This window comes from Oryctolagus cuniculus, chromosome 9 (genome assembly GCF_051225735.1).
Source record: "Oryctolagus cuniculus isolate XC-2025 breed Fujian yellow rabbit chromosome 9, ASM5122573v1, whole genome shotgun sequence".
Taxonomy (NCBI): Eukaryota; Metazoa; Chordata; class Mammalia; order Lagomorpha; family Leporidae; genus Oryctolagus; species Oryctolagus cuniculus.
The window spans coordinates 43,084,692-43,102,763 of NC_142875.1; the positions used below are offsets into that span (position 1 = coordinate 43,084,692).

The 18,072-nt window shown below is 33.5% G+C and overlaps 1 protein-coding gene across 1 annotated transcript in view; it reads left to right on the forward strand.

Annotated features, from left to right (window-relative positions):
- Positions 1-18,072, forward strand: part of KLHL1 (kelch like family member 1) — a 415,159-nt gene that overhangs the window by 314,412 nt on the left and 82,675 nt on the right. Inside the window, exon 7 of the mRNA XM_002712985.6 lies at positions 5,853-6,077. Coding sequence (XP_002713031.1) covers positions 5,853-6,077 — 225 coding nt within the window. The remainder of the gene's footprint in view (positions 1-5,852; positions 6,078-18,072) is intronic.

Sequence of the window (18,072 nt, forward strand, 5' to 3'; positions counted from 1 at the left end):
GAAATCAGAATATCAGAAAAGGGGATTTAAAAAATTCTGGTTAACATATATATTCATTGTAAAATACTTTTTTTTTTTTTAAATTGGGATGAGTTGATTAAAAAGGAGCATTTATCAAAATAATCTCTAGAGCCTGGTTAGCTGTGGATACTCAGGCTACTGAGAGATAACTAAGAAGTAACTAAAGTTATCTCTAATTTGTCTTTTTTTTTGGTAAAATTGACATAACTATTATATCTATCTCATCAAGTTTCTATGAAAATGAAATATATTAATTCAGGTAATGCTCTTAGAATCAAGGAAGTACTCAATATCACTTGTTAATGTCTTCTTTACAAACACTTTTTAAAGACACCTTGACTCACTATCTACTTACCTAACATATTTCAATAAAAGATATACATAATGTGTCAGGGCTGGCATCATGGTATAGCTGGTAAAGCCACTGCCTGTGAGGCTGGCATCTCATGTGGGAGTCAGTTTGTTTCCTGGCTGCTCCACTTCTGATCCAGCTCTCTGGTAATGGCCTGGGAAACCAGGACAAGATGGCCCAAGTGTTTGAGCCCCTGCCATCAACATGGGAGACTTAGATGAAGCTTCTGGCTTCTGGCTTTGACTTAGCCAAATCCTAGCTTTTGCAGCCATCTGGGGAATGAATGAGTGGATAAAGACCAGTATCTCTGCATCTTTCTATCTCTGTAACTCTAGCATTCAAATAAATAAATAAGCATATATATGTATATATACATATATATATATACATACATTATGTGTCAAATAGTAAGGAATAACACACATGTGATGATTTTTCTAGGCATTAGAACTACTTTTTACAGATCATGATCATGTAAGGCATGATTTCAAAGTACACATCAAAATTTGTATCACTACAACTGCTAGGCATTTTAGATAACACAAAATCAAAATTTCATATTACTCCAAATGCTAGACACTTAGTCATAGCATAAAATATCTGAGATACATAAATTGTGAAGTATATAAAATGCATGTAAATATTCATAATTTAAAATTGTAAATATAGTCCTCAGAATATTGAACTATATTATATTTTTTAAATATTTATTTATTTATTTGAAATGCAGAGTGACAAAAAGAAGGAGAGACAGAAAGACAGATTGTCCATCCATTGAGCAATTCCCTAAATGCCCACTATAGCCTGAGCTGGCCTAGGCTGCAGTTGGGAGCCAAGAATTCCATCTGGGTTTCCCACAAGTGGCAGCAAAAGAAGTACTTTGGTCATCATCCACTGCCTCCCAGGTGCATTAGCAGTAAACTGGATCTGAAGTGGAAGTGGAACTTGATCCCAGGCATTCCAATACAAAATGCGAGCATTTCAATTTGTATTTAACCTGATGGTCTACATCGCCCTCCCCATCTAATTATATTTCACATTTTCTACGTGCCAAGAATAAGATTCATCTTTGAGTTACAAAATTACATTAAGTTAGCAAATCTTTACAAATTTGTTCTTGTATTTTTTTTTAACAATCATGCTATACATTTAAAAATAATATGCACAGAACATTAGCTCACAGAAGGACAAATGTTAGCTCTTTAGAGCTATAACAGCAGTGGTTTAAGGTAAGATGTGAAACAACATGGATCTAACCACTCCTTAAAAAAATATATATATATATATTTATTTATTTGAAAGGTTAGTTAGAGGCAGAGGCAGAGAGAAAGGGGTCTTACATCTGCTGGTTCACTACCTAAATGGCCACAATGGCCAGAGTTGGGCCAATCCGAAGCCAGGGTCCAGGAGCTTCTTCTGGGTCCCCCACGTGGGTGCAGGGGCCCAAGAACATGGGCCATCTTCTACTGCTTTCCTATGCCATTGCAGAGAGCTGGATTGGAAATGGAGCAGCCGGGACTTGAACTAGTGCCCATATAGGATACCGTCACTACAGGCCACAGCATCAGCCTCTCTAACCACTTCTAATAATAGTCCTCTAGGCTCAGCATATACTGTCTTAATGTCCTAAGTGTTATATTAATTACTTGCATACATTCATTGCTGAGTAATCCAACAATCTAGGGGGCCAACACTGTGGCTCAGTAGGTTAATCCTCTGCCTGTAGCGCTGGAATCACATATGATCACTGGTTCTAGTCCCTGCTGCTCCTCTTCCAATCCAGCTCTCTTCTATGGCCTGGGAAAGCAGTAGAAGACTGCTGAAGTGCTTGGGCCCCTGCACTCACATGGGAGACCCGGAAAAAACTCCTGGCTCCTGGCTCCTGGCTCCTGACTTCGGATCGGCTCAGCTCCGGTGATTGCAGCCATTTGGGGAGTGAACCAGCCTTTGAATGATCTTTCTCTCTGTCTCTCCCTCTCACTGTCTGAAACTCTACCTCTCAAATATATAGATAAAATCTTTAAAAAAAAAAATTTAGATTTCTATCTTGTTTCAACACATCAGGAAACCTGGCAACACTGAGCCAAAAATTCTGAATGACAATAGTAAAGCAGCAACTGTTCCCTTTAGACTTAATGAGTACTCTCCAGCCATGGAAGTTTCCAGAACTGCATATTGCCTGAAGTCACACATTTTAACATCCTGCTTTAACTTTCTAAGCATATAGATAATCAATTGTGATTTCACTAATAGAGTTACAAAAAACCAAGTCTGTCTTAAAAGAAACTCTGGGCCTCTGCAGCGTGAGCATCCCACATGGGCACAGGTTCAAATCCTGGCTGTACCACTTCCAATCCAAGCAGTGGAAAATAGCCCAATACTTGTACCCCTGCACCCATGTGAGAGACCCAGAAGAAGCTCCTGGCTCCTGGCTCCTGGCTTCTGCCTGGCTCAATCCTGGCCATTGTGGCCATTTGAGGAGTGAACCAGCAGATGGAAGATATCTCTCTCTCTGCCTCTGCCTCTGTACCTTTTGTCGCTCCCCGTCTTCGTGGAGGAACGACACAGGACCCTGCACTGTTCTTTCGTCTGCTCGGCCCTCCCGGGTTTGCTGCTGGTTCTTCCCGGGTTGGCTACTGTCCCTTCCACCTCCGTGGAAGGGCAGTTCCCCCTGGCCACATTCCCCACTTCCGCAGGGGAGCGGCACACCGCCGGCCGGCTCTCTCGGGGGCTGCACAGGTGTTCCTTCAGATGTTCCCCTTAGATGTTCCCTGGTGCATGCCGTCTCTCTCCTCCTTTATAGTCCTCCTCTGCCAATCCCAACTCGGCTGCCCACACGCCGAGTACGCTGCTCTCCAATCAGGAGCAAGTCCTACAGTTTATTGGCTGAACTGGAGGCAGCTGTGTAGAAGCTGTTTTCTTTTCTCCCAGCGCCATATTGTGGGAGAGCAGATGCATAGAATAAGTCTTAATTCCAGTAACAGTATAGTCCGAGTTGCTCCCCACACCTTTCAAATAAATAAATCTTAAAAAAAAAAAAAAAAAAAACTCCTCTTTTGACTCTCTTGCACATTTCTTATTTACCACCTCAGTAATCCATTTTTTTACTCATGCTTTGTTTTTAATCTATTCAATGACAAGTATGGTCTTTAATGGACAACAAAAGCTACAGTTACTCACAATGACTGTATCCTTTTACCTCTTACTCAGAAAATAGCTCATGTAAGCAGATATGATAATCTAACAATAATAGAATTAGGTGGATTTGATAAAATATATCAATGTGGAAATTTATAACGGACACTATTATTAATTACTATGATTAGAAATGAGGAAACCCATGTTCAATATACTAAAAAGCAAAGCATGTGTAATACACACTGAGTAAATATGAAAATATCAATGACATAGGCTAGTATAACTAAGCTCTACAAATATGAAAGGCCTTCGTTTTACATACTGAATTTTTTAGGACTAAGCTCATTGGAAGAGGGAGTGAAGGTATGTCTCAGTTTGAAGGGCAAGAAGAATAATGCTGTCCACTTCCAATGTCCAAATCCTAATCCCTGGAACTTGTGAATATGTTAGGTTATATATCACATTTATGGGGAAATTAAGGTTAATCTACTTTATGGAAGATTAAATTGGAGTAAGCCTAATGTAATGACAAGTACCAATATCAGGGAATTTCATTTAAATTGAAGAAGGAATGCTTATGAATGAGAGTGGTCTCTAGAAGATGAAAAGAAAAGAAAACCGATTTCCCCCTAGAACCTCTTGTAAGGGACTTAGCCCTATCAGCATCATAATTTTAATACAGTAATACCTCTGCAAGGATTCAGCAAACCATTAAAAGATGCATAGTCAGTTTTTCTCATATTTACTTTCTTATTTATTCATACCTGCCAAATGTGAATCTAATGAGATTGGCTTAGTTAGGAATAGGTTTCACTCTTTATGCCATCATTTCTCAACTTACTCCCAAGAAATAAGTGCCAGCATACAACTCTTAATTTTTAGTTAGGTATTCATACAATGCCAGTGCTATCAGGCTTTGAGAATTCAGATGACCTTAGAATTATACAACAATATAATTGCTTTGGAATTTTGATTTGTATAAGGTTGAATAAAATATTCACATAAAATGTAATCAATATATTAAAACATAAACATGTCTATTTAATGTTACATAGCATGCTAATAAATATCAAATAATTTTGAATAGTGTAATTTTATTCTAAAAAATTGTAGCTTTCTAATTCAAGTGTGCTTTATATAAATTAGCTATTAATTACCTTGAATAACATTAGAAAGTGCATTTAATGATTTAATTCATTATATGCTATCACTGCTACTATCTCTGAATAAAAGTTGAGCATAAGCCATATCATCTTTACTTCAATTAGCAAAGCCTCTGCTAACAAGGTGTTTATATTGTTTAGTTAATTGCTGCCTAGATTCTGAAGAGAAAACGAGTCCCCAGAGGAATATTTCTCCTAGATTTGCAAAGTTTTATTACAATACAAGTAAAATAGATGATGCTTAAAGGAAAGTACACAAGAGTGTAGATTTCCTTTGTATGCATGTTTAATCATTGAAGATGAAACATTGGTGAATGTGAGTCTGAACATTAAGATCAAACACAGTAGCAAAATCGCTGTTTGTTAGCTCACAATATATCATAGAAACATCTGTGAACTGATTCTAGGCATAAATTTTCAATGTGAAATGGGAAATTAAGACGATTTTAAAATGTGTCACCAGCAATTTAGCTTATTACCTTTTTTCTGTTATTAGAGTTATTGTATTTCTCAGTTATCAATAAAAAGCTTTTAAGAAATATGTTATTTTTAGAGATTATAACATGATTGCTATGGGTAAAATTTATATATGCAAATTCTATTAAGCCATTTTTCAAATCATTTTCAAAAATCTTGATTTAAAAAGCATAGCGTTCACTTATATGCACAATTGACTTATAAGTCTTCATTTACTCAAAGAATATGACAAATTTAAAGAGAAACATAATATTATTTTATTCCATTATCCTCTCTTCATTTTTAGAAATTATACAGGTAATATACATAATGTAGTCATTTAAAAGCACTTTCATCCATTTTTTTTTCAGGCTGGGATTAAGCCGCATTTTGTAATAGCAAGCAATGATAGAATAAAGTTGTAAAATCTACTGACAGAAATGTATCATGCCACAGTGTTTCTATGGAATCAATAGTTTAGCTGAAAACCTTAAGTAACTCAAATAAGCTGAGCATTTATGACTATTTTGATCATCAGTGTCTTCTAAGAAAAGAAAATTAAATAGTTGAATTACTACTCCTTTTGTTTCCCTGACACTTTATTCTTTAAGAAAAATAAATGTGACATGAATGTTTTCATATCCTAATTTGTACAATGCCTTGGGCTGGTTGAATGTTGGATTAGTAGCAATTGGTGACAATCTGATTTTATGTTTTATCAGGAGCTACAACAATAGAAAAATATGATCTCAGAACAAATCTGTGGATCCAGGCGGGAGTGATGAATGGAAGAAGGCTGCAGTTTGGCGTGGCTGTTATTGATGACAAACTCTTTGTAATTGGAGGTCGAGATGGCTTAAAGACATTGAACACTGTTGAATGTTACAATCCCAAAACCAAGACTTGGACTGTCTTACCACCAATGTCAACACATAGACATGGCCTAGGTAAGATCTCTTACTTTATTGATATCTTTTTAGAAAAAAAAATGTGTGAAATTGTAAATACATATATTAAAATGTACATTCGTGCTATAAATTACCATTACCTTTAGGTAATTTTTGGAATTATTTGATGTATTTCTTTTCTTAAAAGTTCTTGAAATTTTCCTGTGTTGACTAATGTGAATTAAAATTGCTGAGAGATGTTAAAGACTTCAAAATGATTAATTAGATCTCAAGCTGTCCTCAAAGTTTTCAGTCTGTCATTTATACAATACATAAAATGAAATGGAAAAAATGAAGTAGCACAGAGAGGCCAGTAAAATGCAGCCTAAAAGAAGAAATTGTGACTGTTGCCTGAAAAATAATTAAAGTTTGCCCCCTCTTATATTACTGGTTAGGGAATTTATTCTACCTTAAGAAAATCTGTGAGGAAGAGAGTAACATAGGTTTAGAGACAAAGTAACACTTCTGCTGGCAGCGTAGGACATTGTGATAGAATTCATATATTCTCTATATAAAGTAACCTGTAAAATATGTGATCTATGTTTGAATTCAGAGGCCTGACTGTAAGTCTTGAATGTACCTTTCTATAAGAATGATTTGGGGGTGAGTACTTAAATCAATCTCAGTTTCTTGTTTTGCTACTAATTCAAGGTTATTAAGAAGGTTAAAATCTAACTATAATGGTAATGAAATTGCTTTGTCAATTGTGAAATACTGTGCAATTCTTTAAGAGAAAAATAATAAGAATAGTGGTTTATGAATTTGTCCTTTGTGTCATGGATATTGCAATTAAAGAACAGTGAAAATTACATTTTATAAAGACATGAAATATCAATAAGTACACACATATCTATATCTATATATATCTATATCCATATCTATATCTATATCTATATCTATTTCATATATATCATCTATATCTAACTAGGGGATGACAAGGTGCAGTGGCACAATTGCAAATCCACATTTTAGACATTCACAGGCAAGAAAAATTATAAAGTATTCCTAAATTAAACACCAATAATTATTTACTCTTGAGGTTCCCATCACTGTATTTCCCATTCAGCTCTAATCTACCATGAAAGTAAGCAAACTAAAAAATAAAAATAAAGAAAGTATAAGGGATTTAAAATTTCTCTGAATTAAAGAAAATTACCATTTTGATCTGTACTAAGTGATCAATTTCCTTTTTCTTTATTTTTTTCATTAATAGAGAAGTACTAATAAATGCCTGAGAGCATTTTCAAGATAATAAAATTCTGTTTTAATTGTATGTATATAAATTCTTTAAATAATCTTGGATCTAGTTTGTAATATGGAACACCTAATAGCGAATTTTTTCTAATATTGTATAAAGGTTTCTTATAATAGCAATTTTTTCAGACATTGGAGGATTTTGGCTTTCATACACACATAAATCCTCTGTGTGTTGTTTTTATTACCTAGAGAATTAATTATCTATATTACTGTCTTGGAGAAATATAGGGATTAAGCACCCTGGATTGGAAATTTTAGAATTCAGTGTCTTCTTGCCTCTTTTGCTTTGAACAGTTAAATTTACAATATTAATGCAGGCTAAAGCTCAGTTATGTAGGATATTTGTGTGTCAACAAAACAAACCTAAAAATAATTCATCCACACTACACTTTAAGTTCTGTTACTAAGTGTATGAATTGAGTGATGCAGTGGTTAAGATCCCCCCTTAGGCCCCCAAATTCCATTTGGAGTACTTGGGTTCAGTTCTTGGCTTCACTCCTGATTCTAGTTTCCTGCTACTGAAGACTTTGAGAGGCATCAGGTATTAACTCAAGTACTTGGGTCCCTGCTTCCCACTTGAGTGACCCAGATTGAATTTACACTAGCTTAGCCCAGCCTTAGATATTGAGGGCATTAGAGTAGTGAACCATAGTAGATGGTAGATAACTGTCTAGTAATATGTCTGTCTGTCTGCCTTTCAAATAAATAAAATAAATAAATGAAAATTTAAAAATTAAAATAGTGTAATTTCAGGAGTTCAAGTGTGTGGAGTAATTGTTTGCCTCAAGTTTTATCACAAAAGCTGCTGATTCAGTAGGTACCCCTTATGAGTAGGGTGATAAAGGGATTCTCTTGAAGAATTCTTTTAGTTTTTCCTATTTATTGAGTTTTCTGTAAAGTTAAATGAGGAAGCAAGACTGCATAGACAATTACATGAGGAAAATATCACGGTAATGTGAAATGTAATGCAGGGTTTCCTACAGCTTTTAGTGAGTCATTAACAATTCTAACAGTCCATTATTCATGTCTAAGATCTCTGTGTTTTATTATTGTTTTGTTTTGTTTTTCATTATCAAGTGGATCATGTATCCTCTTTATCTCATCATAGACTATCCTCTATTTAACTTTTAGTGGTCACTGCCTACTGCATTTAGAAAAAAAAAAAAAAAAGTGCTGTACTTCAGTATTCCCTAAGATCTGACATGATTGAATTATTAGTAAAGGCATAATACAGAAAACATTTCTAGCAGAATTCTCAAGCACCTCATAGATGGCTGGCAATGTTATGTGTATAGAAAACTCCCTTTAATGTTGACACTAACCATGGTCCAATCAGTTGAAACCAGATTGAAAAAGACATGACACATCTGTATTCTAGCATAAGACAGGGTGGGATTCTTTATAACCAAATTCTGTTATGATCCATCAAGGCACACCTGAATACAACTAAAATATAATAAACATCCTTTGCCCAAAATTACTAATCCTTCAATGTGACATATCAGTTTTTGATTTTTTGATTTACCTTCTTCTATATTTCAGAGACTTCCATTGCAGATATATTGTTATTTCTTACATAGCCCATCATGTTATTAAAATTTAGCTTTATATTTTTTCTCTGTCTCTTCTTTAGAGATAAGTGTAGTAGATAGTCATCAAAATGGTTTTTCATATGTGTGTAATCACATTTACACTACATATTGATATCATAATGTTGTTTCATTTTATTTGATTACGTTTTCACTATCCTTTGTTGGCAATTGATTGTAGTTACGTCCTTCTTCTTGATGGTATCAGTAGTTTGCCTGGTGTCTGTAAGTGTGCTTACTACATCTGTATCTGTTCATTCAGTAGATTCTTTTTCTTTATTGTAGATGATCACCTTCTGCCTCCTCCATTTCTCTCCTCTTGCCTCTTACTCATTCTCTTTCTCCCCTCCTCTCTCCTCTTTTCCCACTCTTCTTTTTTTATTTCTTCCTTCTTTTCTTCTTCTTTCTCTACTTTTGCCTCCATTTGTTCTTCCTCCTTTCACTGAAATAATTTCTTTATATTAATCTCAGCACTCATATGAGTGTATTTGTCACTTTGGCTAGTTGTGTGAAGGGCTTGGGTGGGTGATATTCTCCATAACTTCCGAAAACAATCAGGAGAGTGTAAGGGTACTACACTTGAGCATGAAACCCTAATCCTGCGAACTGACTGCCCAAACTATCTGTTGTTAGCCCTACCTACTTACTTCTATATCTCTATTTGTACATAAATCTCCTTGAGCTTTTCTTCCTTATCTGTGATACCCAAATCTTTGGGCTGGTAGCTAAAATGAAAAGATGAAAAGACAAAGACCAGATCAGTAGGTCTATTTGCTTCTGCCCTTAGCAGTTCCTCAACTAAGTTGGTCGGTGATAGCATCTTGATGTTAACAAACCAGTGCCAAGAAGTTCTCCCCCAGCACTGTTTCACTGCCTAGTAGTACATAAAATGCAGAAACTTCTTAAAAGAACAATATAGGACAATATAAAGGAGCCCAAATCACATTTTCTCCAAGATCTCACCCCAAATGAATGATCTAAGCTTTTGTCTCTCAGGAACTCACAAATGACTTCTGTTTGGTCCTTTTTACAGTCTTGATGTTAGTTTCTCATATATACAACAGTTCTCACTTCAGTATAACAGCCGGTATTTGATTTGACTAAGACCAACAGCCTGTGCTAGCTTTCTGTTTATTTAGAAACTAAAATATCTCATTTTATTTGCCTCATGGCTAACCAGTACCTACTTGTGTAATGTAGTAGAATTACAAATTGGAATATATAGTACCATGTTATACATTTAAGTGGCAAAAAGCTGGATTTTAAAGTAAAATTTTTATTAAATGAAATGCCGAACATTTTTTTTTACCTATGTGGCTTTTCCCACTTTAATTTTTGTGAAAAAAAAGTATTTTATGAAAAAGTTACATGAGTTCTTTAATTGCTAAAGTCCATTATGTGGTTAGAAATATTCCAAAGCTGTCAATAAATGAAGAAAGCTCCTTCTGCTGGATAAAATAACATCTAAAAATTACATGTATATTAAATCTGTGACATCAAGGGAGCAGAAATGTGTCTGCCTAGAGAATTAAACTAATTAAGACTATAGTTATCTTGATATGTTATGAGCTCTTATTTTATCATTTATGTCTTTAAAGCAGATAATTCTATGAAACAAATCATTTTATAGCATATCATAATGTAAAACTTGAAGCAGACATTACTATAATGCACATGTAGCATTTAAGTCTTCTGAGGAGATATTGATAGAAAGTAATACACATGATTATTCATTGTATTCCAGGTACCATGTTATTTGTGAAATATAGATATCTGTTAGTGGTAGTTTTCATTTTGCTTTAGTTTGTTCTAATTGAAATATAATTCATATATCATGAACTTAAGTTTTAAATGCAGTGATTTTGAATATACTCACCAAGTTTTGCAATCATTACCACTATTGAAATCCAGAACATTTTTGTCATCCTAAAAGGAAACCCTATACCCACTTTACTACACATTCCCCATCAGCAGTAATTAATCTACTTTCTATTTGTATAAATTTTGCCTATTCTGAATTTCTCATATAAATAGAATCATAGTAAGTAGTACTTTGTTTATGGCTTCTATGTACCATGACATTTTCAAGGTTCATTCAAATTAGTATGTATGAGAATTTTCTTCCTTGTATAGCTGGATAGGCCATTGTTGGGTTTTACTATATTTTTATCAGTCATTTCCACTTTTTGGTTATAGTGAATGGAACTGCTTGCAACATTCATATATACCTTTTTACTTGGATGTTTAAAACAATTCTCGTTGTATACACATAGATATAGCATAGTTGAGTCATATAGTGACTATACATTTCACTTTTAGAGAAACTGACAAAATGTTTTCCAAAATAGCTACATGATTTTTCTATTCAAACAAGCAGTGTGTGACTGCTATTTTCTCCACATGCCTATCAAAGCTTTTCTGTTATAATGATCTCAGTACACTCATATTTAAAGCAGTATCTCTCTGTGAGTTTATAGGCATTTTGTGATGATTGTTTTCGAGTATCTTTTCATATGTTTATTGGTCATTTTTATATCTTCAGAATTTTATCATCTCATCAAAATGGTTGCAACTGGAGGACACAGAAAGACAAATACTCCATTTTCTCTCTTATATGTGGGAGGTAAAATTAAAAAAAAAGAAATAAAATGCCCATGATATCTGTGTGTATCAGTTTTCCTTCAAATATATTGTTTTGCCAAAACTTTTAGTCACTGTTAAACAAATAAGAATTATTTACCACTGCAGTTTTAGTGATCTGTGATTATTTTAATATTTACCAAAAATAAGAGTTAAACATCTTTTCATTAAAATAAAATAAAAATTTAAATTTAAAATCAAATATAATAAAATAATGATTTATTAATTCTTAATGGAATATGCTCCTGTTAATTAACAAAGAAAATCATAGGTAAAATAAATTTTGGTACTTTCATAAAAACTTAAAATATGTATTTGCCTTTTTTATTTATTTTTCATTTTATTGTAGAGTACTAAGTGCTCTTTATTTTCTGCATACAATTCCTCTGTCAGGTATAACATTTGTAAATTTTTCTCTTCACATGGGTTCTATTTTCTTAATGTTCTTTAAAGCACAGACGTTATTAATTTTATACAGTTCAATGTATTCATATTTTTGTTGTCACTTGTGGGTTTTTTTTGACAGCATACCTAAGAAATGATTGCATAACCTATCAATGGGAAGATTTATACCTGCTTTCTTTAAGAAATTTTATATAATTAGGACTTAGAATAATCTACCTCATTTAGTCCTACATATACTTTGAAGTTGCAGTTCTACCTCATTCTTTTGCACTTTTTCCTAGTATCATTTGCTGAAAAGTTCTTTTTTTCTTGTTACATTATCTTGGCATTGTTATCAAAAATCAGTCATCAATGTGAAGAAATTTTCATGGAATTTTTAAAAGTTTATTTACTTGTAAATATTTGCAAGAGGAAGGAAGGGAAGGAGGGAGGGAGAGAGAGAGATAAAGAGAGAGAGAGAAGAAAGGAAAGAAAGAATAAGAAGGGATGAAGAGATCCTTTATCTGCTGGTTTGTTTAACAAATGCCCCAAATAAATAGCCAAGGCAGGAACAGGCTGAAGCCAGGATCTAAGAGCTCCATCCACTTCTCAAAATGGATGTAAGATACAAAAGTACTTAAGTTATCATCTACTGTGCAATAGCAAGAATGCTACATCATAAGCATAGGTGGGACTCAAACTCAGACATTCTGCTTTGGGCTGTCAGTGTTCCAAATGGTAGCTGACACCACCACATCACAATGCAGGTCCCTTTTATGGACTTTAAATTAAATGCCATTTTGCCCTTTCTATCTGTCTATATCAACTATCTCAATCTATACCTACCTACCTACCTACCTATCATCTATCTCTTTATGAGAGCACCACATTGTCTTCATTATTTTAGCCATGTAGTAGGTCTTGAAATTTGGTTGTATAAGTACTTCTTCCCTTGCAGGTTTTGGAATTGGGTATTGTGATCTGTCTTCCTTTGCATGGATTCATAGCTAGGATTTACATATTAACTATCTTGGGTCAGTAGGTCAATTTGTGAATATTGTTGCTTTAAAATATCATATCTGCAATCCATGAAAATGAGCTCCTGTCTATTGATTTAGACCCATGTTCTTGTTCTTATTTTTCAAATTTATTCCTAATTTATTATTTTTGATAAAATTTTAAAAGGGATCATTCATTTAATTTTCTGATTTTCCAGTGCTAGTATATAGAACTCAGTTTCTGTGTATTGAAGTTGTATCCTGAAACCTTGTTCAATACTTTTACTAGATTACTAGATTTTCTATATATTTCTTAGGATTTTATATATTAGATCATGCTGTCTGACTAATAAATGATTTTAGTTTTTTCCTTCAGATCACGTGATTTATATCTTTCTCTTGCTATCTTACTGGCTAAAAAAACCAGTATGCAGTATAATATTGAATCATGGAGGTATTCAATATTAATTATGATGGGTTATGATGGTTCTTTTTTCTCTTTTTTTGTAGATATTGTGACCAGATTAAAGAAAGTCTCTTACATTAGTTGTTTGGTCAGGGTGTTTGTCATAAAAAATTAATGTGTTTTACTGTATTGAGTGAAATGAAAAAGTAATTTTGACCTTTATTCTATTAATACAGTTTATGATGTTACTTGATATTCAGATTATTAAACTACTTTTTAGTAGTAGTCTTTAATGGTAGGAAATAGTGAGCACCTAACTTACTGTGAGCTAAGATCTTCTACTTAATCAAGCTATTCTCAAGTATAAAGGAAGAAACAACACATGTTCAGATGCTGTTCAATATATTCATATGTTGTTGATTATGCCAATCTTAGTAAGGGTACATCTTTCACACAAACTCAAGATTTCAAAATAAAATGAGCTTTAAAAGAAGTATGAAGTCGGGACTTGCATTGTGGTGTAGTAGGCTAAGCTGCCTCTTGGAACAGCAGCATCCTATAGGAGCACTGGTTCAAGTCCTGACTGCTCTAATGCTATACAGCTCCCTGCTAATGTGCCTGGGAAAGCAGCAGAGGATGGCCAAGTGCTTAGTCCCTGCACCCCTGGGGAAGACCAGGATGAAGCTTCTGGCTCCTGGCTTTCGCCCGGCCCAGCACTAGCCATTGCAGCCATCTGTGGAATGAACCAGCAGATGGAAGATCTCTCTCTTTCTGACTCTCCCTTTCTCTCTGTAACTCTGCCTGTCAAATTATAAAATAAATTTTTAAACAAAAAAAGAAGTTTAAACATTCTGGCATTAAGATTTGAAAATCTTTTAATGACAGAAAAAGTAGGGGGAGAAACCAAATTTGTTGGACAGTCACAACATTCTTGGACTCATAAAATAGCAGTCATTAGAGTTTTCTGCGAAAAGCAAATTCAGGGCTATCTCCTAACTGCAAAGAGTTGGGCACTGTAATGTGGCACAGTCACCCTCTTCCTTGTTGCTTACATGGAGTCTGATTCTACTACAGACCTGTTTTACTAAACGAGTAAAATTACTATAAAAATCTGGAATGCTCTTTCCAGAACAAGAGGTGAGACAGAGCTGGCAGTGGGGGGATCTGTTAATATCCAGAAACACTCATGTACCAAGGAAACAAAACAAATTAAGTTTTACATACATAATATATGGAGAAAATGCGATGTGAAAATTAAAATAGCAAATAATAGCTTTAAACAACTTTATGTGATTGAAACAATAATGTATGTTATTATGAATATTAAGCATTTTATTTAAGTGCATTTGACAATGTAATGCAAACAAACAAGTATGAACAAAAAAAAAACCCAAAGTGGTATGCATTTTCAGTATTTTTCTTGGGTTTTAGAAGCCATACATACAGCAAGTAATGAATACACTGAATAATATTTCAATATAATACAATACTTGTATTTATTTGTGATGTAATCTATTAGAATAGAAAATCTCATTTTATGCTGTTATTTTCATTATTTTAAAAGGAACACTTGCTTCAGTACAGGTACTCTAAACCTAATTGAATCAGTATGTGTTTGTTCTCTTCATGTCTCTTTTGCTTAAGAAATAGCATTTATTACCAGATCAATACAAAGTATATTTCTTTAAAAAGTTTGTTTTCTTCAACTTTGTGCAAGTTTTCAATAAAGCAAAATTTAAATATACCCACTCAGTAGTATGTGTCAGATATTATAAAATAATAAAATGCGAAGGTTAGGGGGCTGTGGATTTGGGAATGGAAATAAAGGTCTAATTCTCTTAATTCTCTTGACATACACCAATATATGTATAACAATATCACTATACAAATATACACACCAACCCAAAGTTTTCAGTATTACACATATCTGATTTATAAAATAAGTAAAATTCTCAACTGGTTTTGAGACATAAAAATATTATTAGAGAGGACAGCTTTACCATCTTCCTTTATAGCCTAAATATTTGAGTAAACAGAAAATCATCATTATGTCACATTTGTTATTATGCAGATATGATATACATATACATGTATAACAAAAATACTTTGAAACTTTCATTTACTTTCTCTCATTTTATCATTTCTTCTTGGAAATATTATATACTATATATGGTATATATATGGAGGTAGACTATTAATCTCAGGAAAGGAAGGAAGGGAGGGAGAGAGGGAAAGAGGGAGGAAGGGAGGGAGGGAGGGAAGAAAGAAGTGAAGGAGAGACAGAGTAATAGAAGGCAGGAAAACTAAAAGAGTATTAACAGAACATCATCTTATTTTAATGAAGAATGGGGAGAGGGAGTAGGAGTGGGATGGTTTGGAAGTGGGAGGGCGGGTATGGGGGGAAGAACTGCTACAAACCAAAAGTTGTACTTATGAAATTTATTAAATAAAAGCTTTCTATAGAAAAAGCTTTCTATAGAACATCTTATATCAGTCAATTTACAAATTTCTGAATATTAGAAAATTCTCCATTATATATTTAGACTTTTGTACACAAAATATCCTGCCATATGATGAATTCTTATATATTCCCTGATGTCTTTTCACTGAGTCACATTCTTATTCCAATAAACATTTATTGAATTCTTTTTTTTAGTGCTAAGAATCCCATTAGTTTCTAGGGGAAAAGATGAATAAGAAACTGTCATCAATATTATATACACTAGTCACATTAGTATATACTAGTTTAATACAGTATTAAAAAAATTCTGGCAAATAAAATGATATATTTCCCTTCAAAGAGATTGTGTGCTCTATTTTTATTTAATAATCAATCTTCTACTTGGCGTATTATCCATTACAAGAAGTAAAATATCATAACATCTAATGTGTGATTCATTTGCAACACAATTTATCTGCTACCCATAGATATTGCTTAACCTAAATATTAATAAACATGTTTAAACATCTTCATAGCATTTTATAAAGGAATAGACTATTGTGTTCTTCAAGGGTTTTAAGAATTTCTGGACTGCATAGAGAGAATTCCTTTTCCTATATTGCACTTTGATAAGATACTGAATGTTCATACAGTATATCCGAGGACACTAGAACTTTAAACAGGGTTTTAATTTCAACAATTTCCATTTTTTTTAACTTTTATTTAATGAATATAAATTTCCAAAGTACGGCTTATGGATTACAATGGCTTTCCCCCCATAACGTCCCTCCCACCCGCAACCCTCCCCTTTCCCACTCCCTCTCCCCTTCCATTCACATGAGGATTCATTTTCGATTCTCTTTATATACAGAAGATCAGTTTAGCATACATTAAGTAAGATTTCATTTAAGAGACAGAGGAGTTTGATCTGAGTCCTAGTATTAATTTTATCATCCAGGTCAGTTTTTATCGTAAGAACCTTGTAGATAATGGAACTAATAAGATTTTCCTCTGTGAGTTAAATACTGGAAAGTCAAAAATTAAATTCACTGCCTGAGAGTAACAAGTGTGTTAAAAATGTATAGCAGTCTCACGTTGGGCTGTATTTTAAATCTTTCTACTTGTTTTGTTATATTCTTTAGCATTTTAGTCAATTATCTTTATTTTACAATGTTTACAATACCTTAAAATCTCAGTTAATAATGTGAAGTATAAACATTATTAAGCTAAAGAGAAAGCAAGCAGAATTAGTCTAATAAAATATAAGGAAGATGTATGTAAAATATTCATTGTCTTAATCATTTCTTCATTCAACTAACATCAAAGTTGTCTTACTGCACACTACAATATTCATGATGGAATAAAGAACAAAATATCATATTGAGTAGATAGTCCAGATACATTAATGAATAATTAAAATGAAGGATTGGACATAGTATGAGTAAGGATGCTATAATAACATTAAGTCAAAATGGATAATTAGGAAAAATTTCCAAAGAAAAATGATGCCTAAATTGAGCCTTAAGGATAAACAGGAAACTTGAAGAAAAGAACATATCAAACAAAGAAGCAAAGTGTATAAAACCACAAATCTGATAAGGAAGCACAGCATATTTAAGTAGTTAAAAACAGGTGTTATTATTGGGAAGCAAATTTGTTTCAGTAATATTGGGTAATCTTATGAAAATATTTTAAATTGTGACAAATATCCTTTGCCATGTTTAATCTCTAGTTCAAAAAAAGATACAAAGATAATACATAATATTGTTGCAAGAGTCTAGGGTTCTAATTACGTGTTTCTTGTCTCATGGCCATGAACAATTAGGAGAACAGACAAGGAATAGTGTATAAACAGAAGTAGTTCATTGTGGGGGTGGGGGTGGGCAGAGAGAGAAAAAGAAAAAGCCACTGGCAGCACCAACAGGGCTACAGGGATCCCTGAAGGAGAGAACAATTGAAAGCTAATTGTCTAGGGTTTTTTATAGGCTGCAAAATGGGAAGTTTTCATGATTTGTTATTGATAAGTAATGATTTAGATTGTCTAATTGGGTGAAAGTTAATTCTCCAATCAGTATGCCATAAAGACAACAGAAAGCACATGTAACTTTCCCACAAGATGCATAAAATTCTCATTACCTAGGTTAGTTACAACAGCACAGAAAAACCTTGATTAAAAGGATGAACACATATCAATATCCTTCACAGAAACCAGTTGCTTAACTTCTCTCATGTCCTCTGAGACTCATATTCACATGATGGGGTGGGGCCCTTGGCCCATGTT